This window comes from Lutjanus erythropterus, chromosome 4 (assembly GCF_056507025.1).
Source record: "Lutjanus erythropterus isolate fLutEry1 chromosome 4, fLutEry1.hap2, whole genome shotgun sequence".
NCBI lineage: Eukaryota > Metazoa > Chordata > Actinopteri > Lutjaniformes > Lutjanidae > Lutjanus > Lutjanus erythropterus.
In genome coordinates this window covers 44,348,531-44,365,256 of record NC_139320.1, presented here as the reverse complement: position 1 = coordinate 44,365,256, position 16,726 = coordinate 44,348,531, and the positions used below count along the sequence as shown (strand labels likewise).

The window sequence follows — 16,726 nt, the reverse complement described above, 5'->3', positions numbered from 1 at the left end:
TATTTAATATTCTTATTAATATTTACTTTCAAAACTTGCAAACTAATTACTAACGTATTTGGTGTTAATATTACCCGAGGTTATTAGATAACCCCACCAGGTGTCATTTTTGCTGTTTAGATGGAAGGCTTTACTTTTAGGCAGACAGAATGGCAATAGGTTTTATGTCACCATAAAATCACAGCTTTTGTCAGTTGTAGAAAAACTGTTTTAAAGTAAAGTGCTGAATTGTATTGATTGGTGAGAAGAATAAATGGGACCACTCACTGTGTAAACAAACATCTCAGGTGTCATTTTTAAACAAGTAATAAAGAGAAACTTTGTCATGTATCAATACAGCCACACTGATACTGAACTGATGCACTTGTGGCAATTTAGAAACAGTGTCATTATTACTAACTTGTCTGCCAGCACTAATTATTTAGTATCCTCTGCAGTTTGAGAAGAGAGTGATGCCACTACTGAGCAAAAATGAAAGAGAAAATACAAAGGAACAAAAATATAGCAGGAATGTTACATTATGTTTTACTGTTTGACTGAACATTCCCTGTCTCCGTGCATATCTTGGTCACAATAACTTCAACAAGTATTTGATGACTCCAAACTTAAATAAGTGTATAAATGTATAAATATGCATATATAAAATGACTAGTTTAATGGCCTGTATATAATAAAAACAATTTCTTTTTACTTCCAAATTCAACCAACTACTGCAAAATTGCAATGAGGATATAGTGAGGAAGAACTTTCCATACAGAAATTTTAGGCTTAGATGTTTGAGTCATACACATTCTTTGTGGGTTCCTTTTCTGAGTTTCATATTCATATTCATATTTTAAATTCCAGTGGGTTCAACTGTTAGGTGTTAGGTCGATGCATTGACTGCTGTGTGTGTAGGAGTGCATCAGTGATGTCAGCCTCACCGCAGGAGCACAAAAAAATACTTTGCCAAATGTACACCATTCTGTCTTGTCTCTGTGCCAAAGGGGAGATCACTCCCACTCCCCCCGCCTGAGTTTATGGCCCATTAATGTAGACTGGGTAATTAGATTATCCTTCTTGCCATTACTTTAGCTACTTTAATCAGTACTGCAACTCAGAGGCTTCTCCAGCCTACCTGGTTGTTTTAAGGGGGGCAGTAATTTAATGAGATGTTATCATGGAGATGAGCGCTATTTCAGGTGTGGATGGTAGAGTTTTGAATGCAAGATGGTCACAAATTGAGCTATATTATCTGAAAATACAACAGCCTCCATAACAGTGATGAGCCGAAATAAAGACCTGGTATTCGTGTCAGAAAAGTACAAAATCTAAGTAACTGATGAAGAAAATTTGGCCCCAGTAATTCTCTCCTTCCTTAGATACATTATCATATGACACAGAAATCTGGAATTTGCTAGCAATGTCCCGTGAAATTATGCAACTAGCAGGGTTATGAGGGAGCTTTTCATCTCATGCATGAATAAGAAACCTTGATTTAAATTTAAAAGTCTCTTTTACAAATTTAAGTCCTGTGAAAAAACTCAGCTGTCATGCTTTATATAGGCATATATTCCTCCCCAAGTTATTAAATTAGCCTGCCGGCTACTGCATCTGCAGCTTTAAAGGGAACTGCCCCTCTGCTGCGGCCTCTTGTGTTTTACTCGCTATCAAGAGATTCACACAAGAGCAGTCATTCAGCATTAATCTCTCAGTCCTCAGTAACAGCCCAAGATTTTGATCAGAGCTCAATCATTAACAACTCAAGAGGGAGTCGGATGGTGGAACAAGAAGCAAGTGTCAAATAGCAGTTGTTTATAAGGCCAGCAAGGCAATTTGGAGAGGTTAATATTGTCAGGAATGTGATCAGCAAGCAAAAAAAGCAGAAAGCTCTGCCACAGAAAAAAACAGTAGTAAAAGAGGAGTACAACACCCTGCGCATCTTTAAGCATGCTGCAAATGGTGTAAACAATGACCTCTGGTCAAAAAACATCACACAGAGTATGGTACTGCTTCTCTCAGCCTCTCACATCAGAAGTTGTTTTATCTTCTCAGTGTTGAAAGACATGATCAGAGTTTAATCATTACCAGCACAGGCAGATGCAGTATATGACTGAATATATTTATGAATGAGGTCAGAGAGTTTTGCATGTACTAAAACAAAACTACAAACACAGACAGAGAAACAGAGAGAGACTGATACTAAGCACATGACCGAAAGAACTCGGTGTCTATATATTTAACCCACACAAACACACATTACTTTCTAAAAGTAGAAAGCGTTCAAAAATCACTACAGCAGTCCAAATAGTGAACAGGAGCCACAGACGGTATATTAAATAGGTTGAATCCCTTTTTAATGCACAAGCTATGGTTGAAGTGAGTTGTTTCCTCCCCTGAATCAAAGCTCAGGTTTGCCTGCAGGCGGCAGGGACAATGAACAGGAGCACAAGATGATCACAGTGTCATATTTTGACGCTGACAAACAGCAATGGGTCCTCCATTGTAATCTGATCAGCTGTTTAAAACTGTCAGCTGTCTGTCAATGTAAAGCTAAGCCCGTAACCCTGAAAACAAAAGCCCACCGCTCTGAAAATACACAATCTGGAGCTGGAGTTCAGTAACTGCCTGCACTCCTGCCTGCCAGACTCCACTGACATATTGCTCAATTCAGCGACAATTTCATCTACTACTTCTTTTAATGCTTATGATATAACACAGTCATTTTATGATTTCCTACAGTAAAATATATATCAAAGTTCTCCTTTAATGCCATCTCTATTTCCATTCAGCTATTTTTATTTAACATGTGTGAAATGTTTCCAGACATCAGCATCCTGTACTGGTTTAAAACGGCAATGATTTATTTTGGCCACTAGTGGTCAGAAAAACACCAAAACAAGTCACACAGACCCGACATAGTATCATCTTAAAAAGTTGCTATGGTTAAAATGTCAGCGAACGATGACCTACTTTGGGTGTTCAGAGTCAAACTGAACATAAAGCAAATTTCACAGGTGGCACTGTCTTGTACAAAGTCACTGAAAAGATGGGAGATAACACAAACATGCAGATTCTCTCTGGGTGAAACTGAGGTGAAGGCAAATCCATACAAGTTCAAAATGCTTCAACTTGAAAAACAACAGATAACCCTGAAGCCGTGTGGATGCGCTTTATGAACGTACAGAGACAGAAGGAGACAGGTCTACAGGAAATTTCCACAAAAAACAAAGATGCTGGTAAGTTCTGACACTCCATACACACAGTCAGTAGGTATGCTGCTATTTAGCTAACAGCTACAGTTAAGTTTGACTAAGTTTGGCTGCTTTCTGCAAATAAACAGACTGCAAAAATACCTTAGAGGTCAAATTTCAAATGAGATAAGGTTGAAGACAGAGTGGAGCTTTGAGTTAAAAAAAAACACAAAAAAAACCACCACCTTATTTCAGAAACTTTTTTCAGTTTAAGGGGAACCTTATCCCAGAATAGCTACTGTTGGCTGAGAATTGCATTTTAGCTAATTTGTTCATGCTGAAATTAAGAGACTGTGGCCAACATTCTCTTTCTAGAAGCATTACCTACCTAAAGGAAGTAAAAATTACTGTAAAAGTCCCTAAAACTAGTATCTGGTGCAGTTCCGGATAAGTGACACCAGTCTGAAAGAGCACACATTCACCAATACATCTATAAACACACACTGAGAGAATTACCTGTGTTAGCGTTATCATCTGAGCTGGTGTCCACCGTGGTGTAGTGTTCTAATTTGGCATTGAGCTCCAGCTCCAGCTGCTGCAAATTTTGCTCTTTCAGAGCTCTTTCCACATCTTCAGTAAACTGGATTTGCTCAGCGAGACACAGAATCTGCACCAAAAGTAAGAAAGTTTCACAGCAATTAAGGAGACGTTCTTGCTGCAAAGTTCTGTGGCATATGTGGTCTTGGATCTCAACTTGAACAAAGTATTGCTCCAGTTGAGCTGCCACTGAAGAAACATTTTACTACATCAAACACATTCAGGAATACTCAGAAAAAAAGATATTGTACATATATCTTCAAAAACAAACGGATTGTTAGAAAATGTGTGTATGTACCTGTGATGGGTAGCGTGAGGGGTCTACTGACCCTTTTTTCCCCGCTGAAATACATTCATATAGCAGGTGCTTCAAAGTCTCCTTCATTTCCACAGACAGTTCACTTAACCACTCCTAAAAAGAAGGAGAACAGTTGAAGCACATTAACAAATAAATATACGAATAAAATGAGTGTCTAAAACTCTTAGATTAGTACAGTGTTTCTGCAGGTTATTACAAGTTAAATTCAAGAGTTTTTTTTAATTTTTAAGGCTGTTGTGAAAGTAATTTATTATTTCATGCCTACACTGGCAAAAAAGTACAGGCACTGTTTGCATTAGTGTTTATTGGTTCAGTGTTGCTTTTGTTTTGTAGTTGTTACAGTGTGATAGATACCATTTTTTTCCAAAAACACACTTGAAAGCAAGACCAAAGTTAAATCCAACTTTATAAAAATAACATTAACTTCATGATTTAAACTACATATCTACCAATGTCATATTTAAGACAGTTTAAGACGTTTTAAGCTAAAATACACAGCATTTTAATACGCATCAATCTTTCCTTTTAAAAAAACAAATAAAATATACTCTATTTTAAACACACTGAAACAAACAAATAGGCTGCATGCATCATCATCAAGTGTCCAATCAGACATACTGTACATCCAACACAGAACACAGTATATAGAACCAATCACAATGTTTCTTTATGATAACCTCCAGGTGGAAAACCACTACGTAAGCACATACAATTTAATAGCAGCAATATGTCGAATGCTGTCTTTTTTGTATACAACTCGTTCATCTAAAATGCATGTTTTATGCTGTCATATCACATTAATAACAACACTTTCTTGTACACTGAAAACCAAATTAACCTGTTGGGCTACAGAGTTTAGCAAAAACTAGCAGTTCATCCGACTGGAGGTGAGATGTCACTGTTTGGTGGTTTATTACAGACATTAGCAACACAACACAGTACATAAAAAAAACCCAGACGGCCTCGTTTAACTACATATCTTTAAATGTTAAAATTATATATGTGATTCAGTCTATATATTCATACAAAACTCTGCACAATATATCTACCTCCACAAGGCTGGAGATGCGAATGAGCTTTCTGAGTGGCACTATCTCTCCCTCCAAAGAACACATGGCGATGATGTGCTGGCACTGCTCATCAAACACAACGCTGTGGATGCCTGCACAGATAAGACACACACAGATTACCTTCACTGTCCAGCAGAATGTGCTGTGATAGGCTACAAAGGATACAAGGAAGAGAGAAGACAACAGAGCAAAGGACAATAAAAACAAAAAAGAGCACAGCATAAGACAAAAGAAAAGAACAAAACAAAGGTTTTTGACCTGCAAAGAGTTTCTTGAGGTGTGACTGGATGACAGTTGGGTTGGTTGCCTGGCCAAGAATCTCTAACAGATCATCATCTCCTATGAAATAGAAGCGTGGGAAGGCAGAGCGCTTTTCCTGCAACAATCGCACACAAAAAAAGTAAGTGAGAGATGCTTTCCCATGTTATACAGATGTACCCTTTGCACACAAATAATGCAAACATATGTGTACCTCCAGGAACTCATTGAGTGACTTTTGGCAGCGCTGCAGCTGATCCAGTATGGTGACCAGAGAGTTTCTGATGCCTGCTCTTGAGCACAGGGAAACAACTCTGTTGTCTCTCTGAATGTCTGACATTATAGACCTGTTGCACATAAAGAGGAAGTATTTTGTTACTGTATGTGCAGTTTTTCCCACAGAATAACAGTGTAACTGTGACGGGACGGTCCCTGCGGTGTGGGGGGTGGGGGTTCACTGCTGCTTTTCAATGAATACATTATCCTACTTCTAGTAAGTTATTTCTTAATTTACCATCTTATTGCTATTTAATTCTCCACCTTACATTACTGTTTAGTCCCAAACTATTTTAGTCTGTTCACTTTTCTTTTCTCACTTCTTCTCCCCTCACTCACTCACACAGACACACACAGACACACACCCTCCGTTTCTTTCTCCCTGCATGGGTCTGATCTGTTGATTTTCTTCAACAGCAGGATGTTTTATAAAGTTGATCAAAAACGCAACTCCAGTTTTGGATTTTTTTCCCCCACAATTCAGTTTCACAGCAGCAGCTGAGCCGCAGGCTCCATCATTAACGAGCCTATGATCGGAACTGACGTGGTACTGAATGACATCAACACCAACCAGCTGCACTTACAAACTTTTACAAAACAAATGCAAGTAGGCCTATAGTGTACATTAAACAGGAGACTCTGTCTCTGTGTTTCTCAGCAGAACGTGTGCAATATAACTGTTAGAACCTCTCACATAGCAGAGTAAACAGGTGGGGGGGGGCTGAGGGTAGATCGGTCGCGGATGGTGCTGTTCTCTCAGATGGATAAAAAAAATAAAACATGCAAAAATGGGTCACAAAATACACTTGGGCAGCGATCCAAACAAAGATTATGTGTGAAAAACACTGTGAGCGTGTAACTACGTGATGTTCACTGACGGGTGTCTGTCATGAATTTGTCAGAGAGAGGGGTCGAGTCTAGAAGGGAACCCCAATACCATAACAGAACAAGAGACTGTTCCTTTTTATGGAAATGAGTACAAATCTCCTGAGAGTTTTGAAAATCAACAGCTCCCTTCTAGACATGACCAGGAGACAGGTGCACATGGCTCCAAAATAAGAAAATCAATTTGTGGCAACCGATGTTCTTATTGTGGCGGACCGCCACAAATAAAATAATAAATAAATAAATTCTACTTGTCCATTTCTCCCAGCAAACTGTCACTGTGTGATGCTAAATATCAGCTAAAAAAAATCCTGAAACTTTCACAGAAAATGAGTAGGAAACCAAAACATATGTGAAAAAAAAATAATGTACCATCATTCCAGGATATAGGTATAGAATTTGAATACTCATCTGGGAGTGGCCAGGTCAAATTTAACAGATTAACAGCACATTGTACCCGCATTACTCTGGCTGACAACCAATTTACAATTATAGAGCAAAAGCTGTGGATGTGATGTGATGCAGTCACAGACAAACACACGTACAGTACCTGAAGTCTTCATCAACCCGTTTGAAGCGGGCCTCCTCTCGGGGCAATGCCCCTCGTCCAAAAATCGGCTCCAGATAAACCCAGCGCCTCTGGATGGCGTTCAGACTCAGCAGGTACTCGTCTAAATCTGACAGACGAACCTCCCACAGACTGACCTGAATATACATGAAACATTAGTTAGTGCGGCATCATCAAGGATTTGTAAATCATGATTTACGCGTGAACCACGAATAACAAAAAACATGCAACAATTGATTAATTGAACACTTGTTGCGTTTTAATAAACAGGAAGTCTGGGGGAGACTTTCTTCTCTAGAAAAATAAAAATGAAGCACAAAGAGATTATAAAAGTCTCTTCACAGATTGACCTGACCTTGTCTTGGAAGCTGCGGTAGTAGGGAGAATCTTTCAGAGACTGCAGCAGACAGCGGTTATCTCCCACCTGAATGGACACAGAGAAGTGATAAAGCCAATGTTTGCTAATCCTTAAGATTTCATTTAATGGTGCCAGTAGATAGGCTTACATTTTCCTGACGATGTTTTTGTGTCTTTCAAGTCAATCTGCCTGACATAATGACTATCAAAAAAATAAAGACACAAGGGGAAATTCCGACAGTGTAAAAAGTGATGACAAACGTGTCAAAGCCCAGTGTCTCTGGCCCATTATATTTATTATTTATATATAAATATATAACCAAATATGTACATACACATCCTGTATGAAAATTACATAATTCAGTGATCAGGCTATCATATTTATCTGTATTATCTGCACCACTACCTTTTTTAAATTTACCACTTCAGACCATCTTGTGGTCCCTCACACTCATACCTGTTAAGTGAGGGGAAGAAAACTAAGAAATATAATGAGGAACCAGGCAGACATGTACTTTGGAAGTGTTTAGTAGCATCTTCAAATCAATTCTAAAGCTCATTGTAAAGTTCAACATGACTTCAACAAGCTTCCCTCATCCAAAAGAAATAAAACCAAGTATTGATCATTGTCAGCTGCCTGCAGTAATGACGTTTTAATGACGTTGTCATCTCTGTATCACAAGCAGCTCTGAAACATCACTAAAAAGTCTAAAAAAGAAAATGCAGAAGTTGCTAATGTGCTAAACAGGAAAGCTAATTCAGGACTGTTGGATCAAGAGAGTGTTTCTTCAAAATGGGTTCAACAACTGCATATTTAAATTAAACGTAACAAACGAAAAATGGAAACTACTTTTGCAAAGAATTTCTTGGGGTATATGGCTGAGAGAATGAGACAAAGTGGCTCCCCTTGGCCATGGTCTTCATCAAGCACCGGGGTTTTCTTGTTGCACCTCGTGACTCAAATGAGTCTGTGGTGTGACGAATCGAAACCTCTGTCACAGCACTTAGAAGCAAAAAGCACGTCAGAGTTATTTGTGTTTTCTCCACTAAACCTGGGAAAATACTGCGCCCTCAAAATTTAACTGCAGTGATAAACTGCTTAATAAATCTTAGTGCATCAAAGTGAACATAAAATGTGAAATATTCCAAAATAAAATTAGCCATTTAAATTATAGCTCTCTTCAGTTGACCAAGGCTGAGACATCTTTTACATTGTCTTGATCCTATGGAGGAACAATTGAGCTAGAATAGACATTGAAGCACATCTGGCTCATACTATTCCAGAATGTAGGAAGTTATTCAAAAAAGGCAGATTTTGAGCAATCCATGGGTCAGCATGAGAGCAGTTAGTGGGATGCACAATTAATAAAAGTGCGAGTAATACAAAACTTGAATAATTCATTAATTTACTTCAAGTGTGTGTTTTGCGTTAATATACAGTCTATATCTGTTAGTTTTTTTGTGTCTACCTGGTTGACTATATCCTTCCAGTCCTTGATGAGGGTGAGAGTGCGCCTGCTGCTGTCTGTGTATTCAGTGAGGTTGAAGGTAGCTGCGGCTCCCCACAAATCCAGCTCCCTCAGTGCTTCTCTGATTGTCACTTCAGCCTGAGCACGACTGTTCAGGTCCTAAATGCATGCACACAAACACACACACAAACACACACCTAGATAAATTATAAATTATTCACCATAATAAACACATTTTATAAAAACCACTACAAGACATCACATTATATCCTCTGGGTTAGGAGGGCAGACCTGTTTAGTCAGATTTTCAATAAATTATAACCGTAAATATGTAGATATTATATATGGTTTGCCAGGAATATAATTCTAGACACAGGAAATCTAAGAGAAGAGAAACACCTTTGTATGCAGAGATATGAAACTTCATTGTAAAATTACTTTGACCAAAATTAGGAAACCTGCAATCCTTCCCAGACTTACTGAAAGTTAGTATCTTAGTCTAAAATATCAGTGTTTTCTGTTGCAATCAAAGATGTGCACTCATGACTGACATTTGTAGGTGTAGCAGTAAAAAAGGTATTGATTTTTTAACAAGGATTTGTTCTAAAAACACAAAAAACGCTTATACTTCATCAGCATGCCAAACACAATCATAGACCATTTGTGAATAAACCTATATGGTCCAAAAAGTACAGACAAAACAAGGCAAAACATGAGCAATTCTGTATCAATACATGTGCAATTTCTTACTTGCTGCTGCCCCCTAGTGTCCCTTCTCACTTATTACGGTAATGCTGGTAACCATAACGATTTACATTTTTTATTGAACTCCGTCCAATACCTACAAAGACGTAAAATAATCTGATCGATTTAAAGAGGTGTGTGTCCCTATAGACAAAAACAAGAACAGAAACTGTTCTGCAACAAATCTCTCAATCCATCAGCAGCAAAAGTGCTTCACCTTGGCCACAGTCTTCATCAGGGACCAGGGGTTTTCTTGTTGTGTGCACCACATCAGTAAAACAATTCAGAAATGACTCAGTGGCGTAAAATAACCTCTGTCACAGCACTTAAAACTGAAATGCACTTATGAATTGTGGGTTTTTTTTTACATTAAACTTGTGAAAATATCGAGCCCTCACATTAAGGTCCCTATAGAAGTGTGTGCTTCCACCCAGTATGCATACATATTCGTGTGAGTGTTTGCGTACCTTGAGCTCTAAGGCCTTTTCTATGATGGTATTTGCCACACCGAGGAGGTCATTAAAGGTGAGTCTCTCTAAAGTCGTCCCTCTTGGAAGGCCAAGCAAACGAAACATGTCCAACCAGTGGTCCTGGGACAGGTGCTCCCCACGCACATACTTCAGAACTGGGATCATGTTCTAGAAATGCAGATGGAAAAGCGTGAAAATAAAAGTGCAAACAAACACTAAAAACAGATGAAAGTTTGTAATTTATTCAGAAATAATGTAATTTTCTTGTGTCAATATTGTTTCCATACATTTAAATTACTTGTAACTCCCAGCAGCGCCCTGTTTTCCTTTCAAACCTCATCATTTTTGGGGTTATTCCCATACAAACGCTGCTGTGGCTCACACAAAAAGTGCTGGATCTCAACCTTAATTAGTCTCTTGTCCTCCCTGCTGACTGCTTTGATGACGGAAAACAGAAACTTCAAGGATGACAGAAATAATTTTGAGCTTTGAACTTTTTTTGTCTTCTGAAGGGAGGTAGATGTGTAGCCTTGTTCCTCTATAACAACTAGACTCAAACTGAAAAAAGACAATCAAATGCTATTTCATCAACCGTACTACCGTCTACCTTGTATTTGTCCACTTCTCCTTGCAGTTTAACAGACATGGCAGTGGGCTGCTCCAGCTTCCTAAGTCTGTCCTGCCACGTAAACAGAAACTCCTCAAACAGGTATGTCTTACTCCTGTAAGCAAACAGAAATATACATGGTAACACACAACTTAACAGTTCTAAATGAAGAAAACTGAGATCCATCAACAAGAGGCCAAATTATAAACCTCTACCTGAATGTGATCCAGTCCTCCTGGGCCTTTTCTGTGAAGCCTTGCTGCCACTCCTCATACAGACCCCACATCTGGCTGTACTCCTCCATGTCTCTTTTTGTCTCTTCTGCCAGAGAGAAATCTGGAGCCTCCAGGTCGAAATAGGTGCAGTCCTCACTGAGGAGAGGAGAGGAGAGGAGAGGAGAGGAGAGGAGAGGAGAGGAGAGGAGAGGAGAGGAGAGGAGAGGAGAGGAGAGGAGAGGAATAATGACATACTCATTGAGTTAGGAAGTTAAAACTAGGAGTAAGACTGTGTGGAGAATTGATGTAAAGGCAATAAAACTTGGTCTTGCGGGTAGAAGATGAGGCATCACAAGCAGACTTTTATAGAACTTCTAGCCTGGGGCAGCTGCTCTGCAAAGTGCCCTGGGCTATAGTGTCATTGGGAGGAGGTAGAGATTTACCAATCTACTTTTTTTCTCCTCAATATTTGAATTTGGCTAATACTAATACCAGCCCTCTTTTTTCTGGATGATTATGATTGTTATTTTATTATTAGAATTATTATATTATTAGTAGTCATAGCAGCATTGGTAAGATTACATGAGGCTGAAATGTAAGCCTGGAAAGCTTGTGTAGTTCACTTAAAGTGATAGTTCACCCAAAAATGAAATTTCACTCCTCACATCAGCACAGGGGTGAGTAAATATTGAGAGAAATTTCATGTTTGGGTGAACTATCGCTTTAATGTAACTTCTGTAATGGTGCTGTAGGATTCTTGCTTATGAAAGTCAGAGACAGCCCTCATTTGTATAATTTGCCATGAAGCATTGCTGAGGGTTTGTTACTTTATGTCCAGAGCACAGAGGTTTATTTTGGTTTATGTTGGTAACTGTCATTTTTGTACTGGTTTACTGTCACATCATGAGTGGGATGCCTGTTAAATTTCTTCACTCTAGCTGTACTGTAACAAAATAATTTGGAATGAGTTTCCCTTATATCACATACAGAGTAGAATGGAAGAAACGCTAATTAATGCTCAGTTTGCACTGTGTAATGTAATGTGTAATGTAGTGTTTACAAGTAGAGTATGTGGGAAACACATGGCGTTGAGGAATTTTGATTGGAATATGGATCCATGTTGCCTCTGATGTCTGATGAATGCCTTATATCACTTTCAGGCACCAATACCGCTAGTGAATTGTAACAGTGGCGTCTTCATTTTCAGGTTGGGAGCATAGATAAAAATACATCCATAATATTACAGAGCAGCATTAAATATGAAAAATATTGATAGATAACAGAAGCAGGAACTACAGAGAGAAAAAAACTGAGAGTATCTTTATCTAATTACAATATTTTCTGAAAAGACGCAGGCAATAAACATCGTTCTCAGCTGTCCTGAGTCTAAGGAAAAATCTGTGATTCAGCATGTTAAAAGAGAACTTACAGCAGTTTACTGCGCACAAGCTCCAGCTCCTGGAACTCCTCCTGCTTGTCCCTGATGGTCTGGAGGCAAGCAAGAAGGGCAGCATGATCACCAGTCTCAAGCATCTCATCTTTAGGCTTCAGCTGGTCCCAGCGGGCCTTAAACCGCTCTAGATCCGCCCTGTAGGCGTCAATACGGCCAGCAGCGTTACTGCGCATCGCCTCCACCTGAGGGAGGTCAGGGCAGGAGAAAGCAAGCAGCAAAAGACCACAGCCGGGGACAGAAAGGAAAGAAAAAGAAAGTTAGAAGAAAAAAAAGAGCTGAAAGACTTTAAACAAATAAGTATTGATAATAATAATCACAGCTGCAACAATTAAGTGAATAATAATCCAATTATTAAATAAATCACCAACTATTTTGGTAATTATTAATTGGTTTGAGTATTTTTTAGAGACAAAAGTCAAAATTCTCTTAAATAAGAATATTTTCTGGTTTCTTTATTCCCCTATGACAGTAAACAGATAAAACAGAATATAGTAAAAGTAGCAGTAAAAGCTGCTACTGCAGAAATTTGTGATAAGAACTTCATGACCCAACGTGTGGATGTGTGAGTTTAGGTCACCTGTTCTTTGATCATGAGCTGGTGGCTCTCCATGACAAGCTCCAGTTTGTCCCACTTGGCCCTCAATGAGGACAGCGAGTCCATGCCAGCCCCAGCCACTGCTCGCAGCAAGCGGTTCTTCTCCTCAGCATACTGGAACTGAGGCAGGATCTGTGCATATACATACAGTATAGTCAGTTTAATGTCAAACACTGGGCCATCGCATTCCCATCACATGATAGTGTTATACATCAAAACATCAAAAATATAACAGGACATACAGCATAAATGTACACACATTTATGAATCCATGCATTCATGTTATTGACAGTTGTGGCAAAACATAATTTCCATACTGATATGCAAACATTTCAGAAGTCAAAATGTCAAAAACATTTTAAATTTCATTGCCAGGTAAAGATTTGACCAATGTAGAAAAATGAAACTTTATTTTGAAAATCACCATGCTGAATGATGAGGAAGGACAAACCTATTAGCACAAACATCAAGCATCAGTACTACCACTCAAAAACATAGTGGCCAGAGTGTATGACTGTGTTTGTCTTACTTCAGGTTTGCGAGCTAGTATCTGGTTATATTTGCCACTGGCCGCACCGATCTCCTCCATGCTCTCTGGTCGATTGGACAAGGCCTCCATTGACTCTGAAACAAAACTGTCTATGGCTTGTGTGTGGCCTGCAATAAATAGAGAAGGAGACGCACAAATTAAGACAAGCAGAAAAGGAAAGAGAAAGTAAGAGTAAAGGGGATGTTGTATGGTCAAGAGAATGGAAAACAAAAATCAAACGAACAAGAACAGAAAAAGAAAAGGAAAAGGGGAAAGACTGGATATGTGATTGGATGATTTTATTACAAAATACCATTTTAGTGCTGTAAAGGAGCAAGAAAAATCATGGGAATACAGTCAGAACATACATGTAAAACACAGGCAGAAAAAAGCTGAAAGTAAAAAGACAATGGAGTTTTCTGTCATGAACCTTGTATGGATTTCCTGAGTGATAAGAGCAGCAGGTCAAACAGCCTCTGGATGAGATCATCGATGACAGCTTTCACTGGCTCACAGTTGACTGTAATACAGTCAACCTTCTCCTGACTGAGAGAGGAAGCAGAAAGGTCGGAAAGGGTGTAAATTTCCTGCATTTGTGGCATCAGTTCACATTTGTCAACATCAGAACTGAATCAAAAAAACTAATTTAATCCTCCAATGGGGAAAGTACATATCAGCCACAAGTGGCTAAGGAAGAAATCTGAGACATCTGCTAAAGATTAATCACAGCAGAGAACTAAAGGCGAGTTGAACAAAGAATTTTCAGGATCAAGTTGAAGGTCTTCTAAGAAGAGCATGAGATTTCACAAAGGGGGTTTTATAGAAGTTCACGTTTGGGGCAGTTCCACTGCACATTACCCTGAGCCATAGTATAATTGGGAGGAGACCATGAGTTATACAGTTTTTCTCATCATTTCATGTTAGTCTAATAATAATACTCAGTAGCTTTAAATACAAAACTAGAATTACCACCTCATAGTTGTATGCCTCCACCAGCAAGTCAAGTTGCATTTTACATCCATGTCTGTCCACATTCATATAATGGACTTTGAAGGGATTTAATGAAAGGTATTAAGTGTATTTTTTTCTAGAATCGAAGGGCTGAGATTATGATTACCAGATTATCATATTCAGTGACATGTATGACTCCACTGAATAATTTCCATGCTATCTTCACTTTGAGATGTTTTTGACAGAGGAGTGATGGAGAGCTTTTACCCATGGTGCACCTGAAGCACAACATTAGCAAAACCAATGAGCTTATGGTGGATTACAAGGCTTCAAATATGAATGCTGCTGCAACAAAGCAACAAATTCTAAAATGTGCCTCACACACATCTTGAATCCAGCAGTGGGCACCTATGATTAGTGTCATCAATTCAGTATCCCACCAAATGTGAAATATGGTCACAGTCTCCAACTGTTCCTGAGTTCTGGTGTTGAATAAAGGCCAGAAAAGCATTTTTGCACAACATTATTATGTGACAGTGAAGTTGACCTTTAACCTTATAGATATAAAATGCCATCACGTCATAATTTTATCCTATTGTACATTTTTGTAAAATTATGTCATAACTACTGTATGAATTATTAAAAGTGTTTTGTGAGGTCAGAGTGACGTTGACCTTTGACCACCAAAATCTAATCAGTTCATCTTAAATCCAAGCGGACATTTGTTCCAAAATTGAAGAAATTTCCTCAAGAGCGTCCTGAGACGGCCGCTGCTGTCTCCAACATACAAAGGTAGACATGCAAAATATCCGCAGATAATGGAAGCAGGAACTACACAGACATTACAGTAATACATCAAATCATAATGCTGTTTCCTGTTGAGTCACAAACTTTTATACTGGTTTCCACTGGCTAAGAGTCGACTGAAATAGTCTCCTTTCTCCAGTCAGAAAAGGAAGGTGAGGATCAGTGTCAGTAAGACAGTTGTTGGGGAGTAAATTTCCTGTATTTGTTGTTCAATCAATCAACATGTGATCCTTCATTTTAAGCACTGACCCGATGAAGTGAATTTAATCCCTCAAGGGGAAATTAAATGTCAGCTAAAAATGGCTTAAGAAGAACTCCGAGTTTCAAGATGAAGATGAGTCTTTACAGAAAAAAACAGGGACGTGCAAAGGACAATGAAATATTAGAAGTGATCCGTGAGCTTGGAATTTTTTAAAATTCCATTTTTAGTTTGATGTCTGATTTTCAGTATTATGATTAATAAAACCTTCTCATGTTGTTCCCACAGACCCTGTGACCAGACTTTGTTAATTCTTCACTCATTCATGTAAAATTGATGCTAGTATAATGACAGGTTACATTTTAGGCATCATGATGTGTGTTTTTTCCTGATATATATTTCATAAAAGTATAATAAATTCAACATTGTTTTTGAAAAAAAAACAGCGTTATATTCAGGCTGTGTTAACATTGTTACATTTACTTGTGTGTATTACATGTGATATGTACCTGGGCAGACGTTCTGACTCCTTCCCTCTGGCTTTCAGGGCCTTAAAGTTTCTCTCCCAGTCTTGCACAGAGTTCAGATGCTTCTCCACTAACTTCTCTAAATCGACTTGGCCCAGCACCACCCACTCCTACAACATACAGATACTCAGAATCACACTGGTTGGGTTCAGTGCACATTTCCTAATTTTACTTGTGTCCGTGTCAAATCTGACAGAAGCTACATGAAACAACACGATCACTAAATAAAAACAGAAGTAAAGGGGGGGATAAAAGAGAACTTCAGTCGTGGCGGAGGGCTTCCCCCTACAATTTAATTATGCATGGCTGCAGACTGAGGGGAAAGGACGATATACTGGGCTCACTGTTCTATAAAGGTAGTATAAAGGGGAAAATGCTGTCGATGACAACACAAACAGCTTCAGTACAGAAATAGAGAAGCATGACTAATCCAAGTAGCATGCTTTCAAAGACAACAGCACAGCAATGGCTCAATACAATGAACAAAAGGTAGAAAAAAGGTTAATCAACTGTGTAATTGTGTGTCATTTGTGTAAAATATGTGGACAGATGTTGCAATACAGCATCACAGTGTAGCCATAAGAAGTTAAATAAAAAAATCAAAAAAAAATCCTTATCAACCAGAAAAACTTACTGCCCAATTTAAATTCTACAACA

General features: G+C 38.6%; 1 protein-coding gene across 2 annotated transcripts in view; it reads right to left on the bottom strand.

Moving 5' to 3' along the window:
* The window catches only part of dync2h1 (dynein cytoplasmic 2 heavy chain 1), a 164,849-nt gene that overhangs the window by 133,196 nt on the left and 14,927 nt on the right, over positions 1-16,726 (bottom strand). For both annotated transcript variants that reach the window (XM_084718107.1, XM_084718108.1), the window contains exons 19-34: positions 16,052-16,179; positions 14,016-14,131; positions 13,586-13,713; positions 13,039-13,188; positions 12,438-12,643; positions 11,009-11,164; positions 10,794-10,908; positions 10,184-10,354; positions 8,973-9,131; positions 7,502-7,570; positions 7,129-7,283; positions 5,632-5,764; positions 5,418-5,535; positions 5,139-5,251; positions 4,069-4,182; positions 3,690-3,840 (exon numbers count right to left, since the gene is read on the bottom strand). In XM_084718107.1, the coding sequence (XP_084574233.1) occupies positions 3,690-3,840; positions 4,069-4,182; positions 5,139-5,251; positions 5,418-5,535; positions 5,632-5,764; positions 7,129-7,283; positions 7,502-7,570; positions 8,973-9,131; positions 10,184-10,354; positions 10,794-10,908; positions 11,009-11,164; positions 12,438-12,643; positions 13,039-13,188; positions 13,586-13,713; positions 14,016-14,131; positions 16,052-16,179 (2,182 nt within the window). The remainder of the gene's footprint in view (positions 1-3,689; positions 3,841-4,068; positions 4,183-5,138; positions 5,252-5,417; positions 5,536-5,631; positions 5,765-7,128; positions 7,284-7,501; positions 7,571-8,972; positions 9,132-10,183; positions 10,355-10,793; positions 10,909-11,008; positions 11,165-12,437; positions 12,644-13,038; positions 13,189-13,585; positions 13,714-14,015; positions 14,132-16,051; positions 16,180-16,726) is intronic.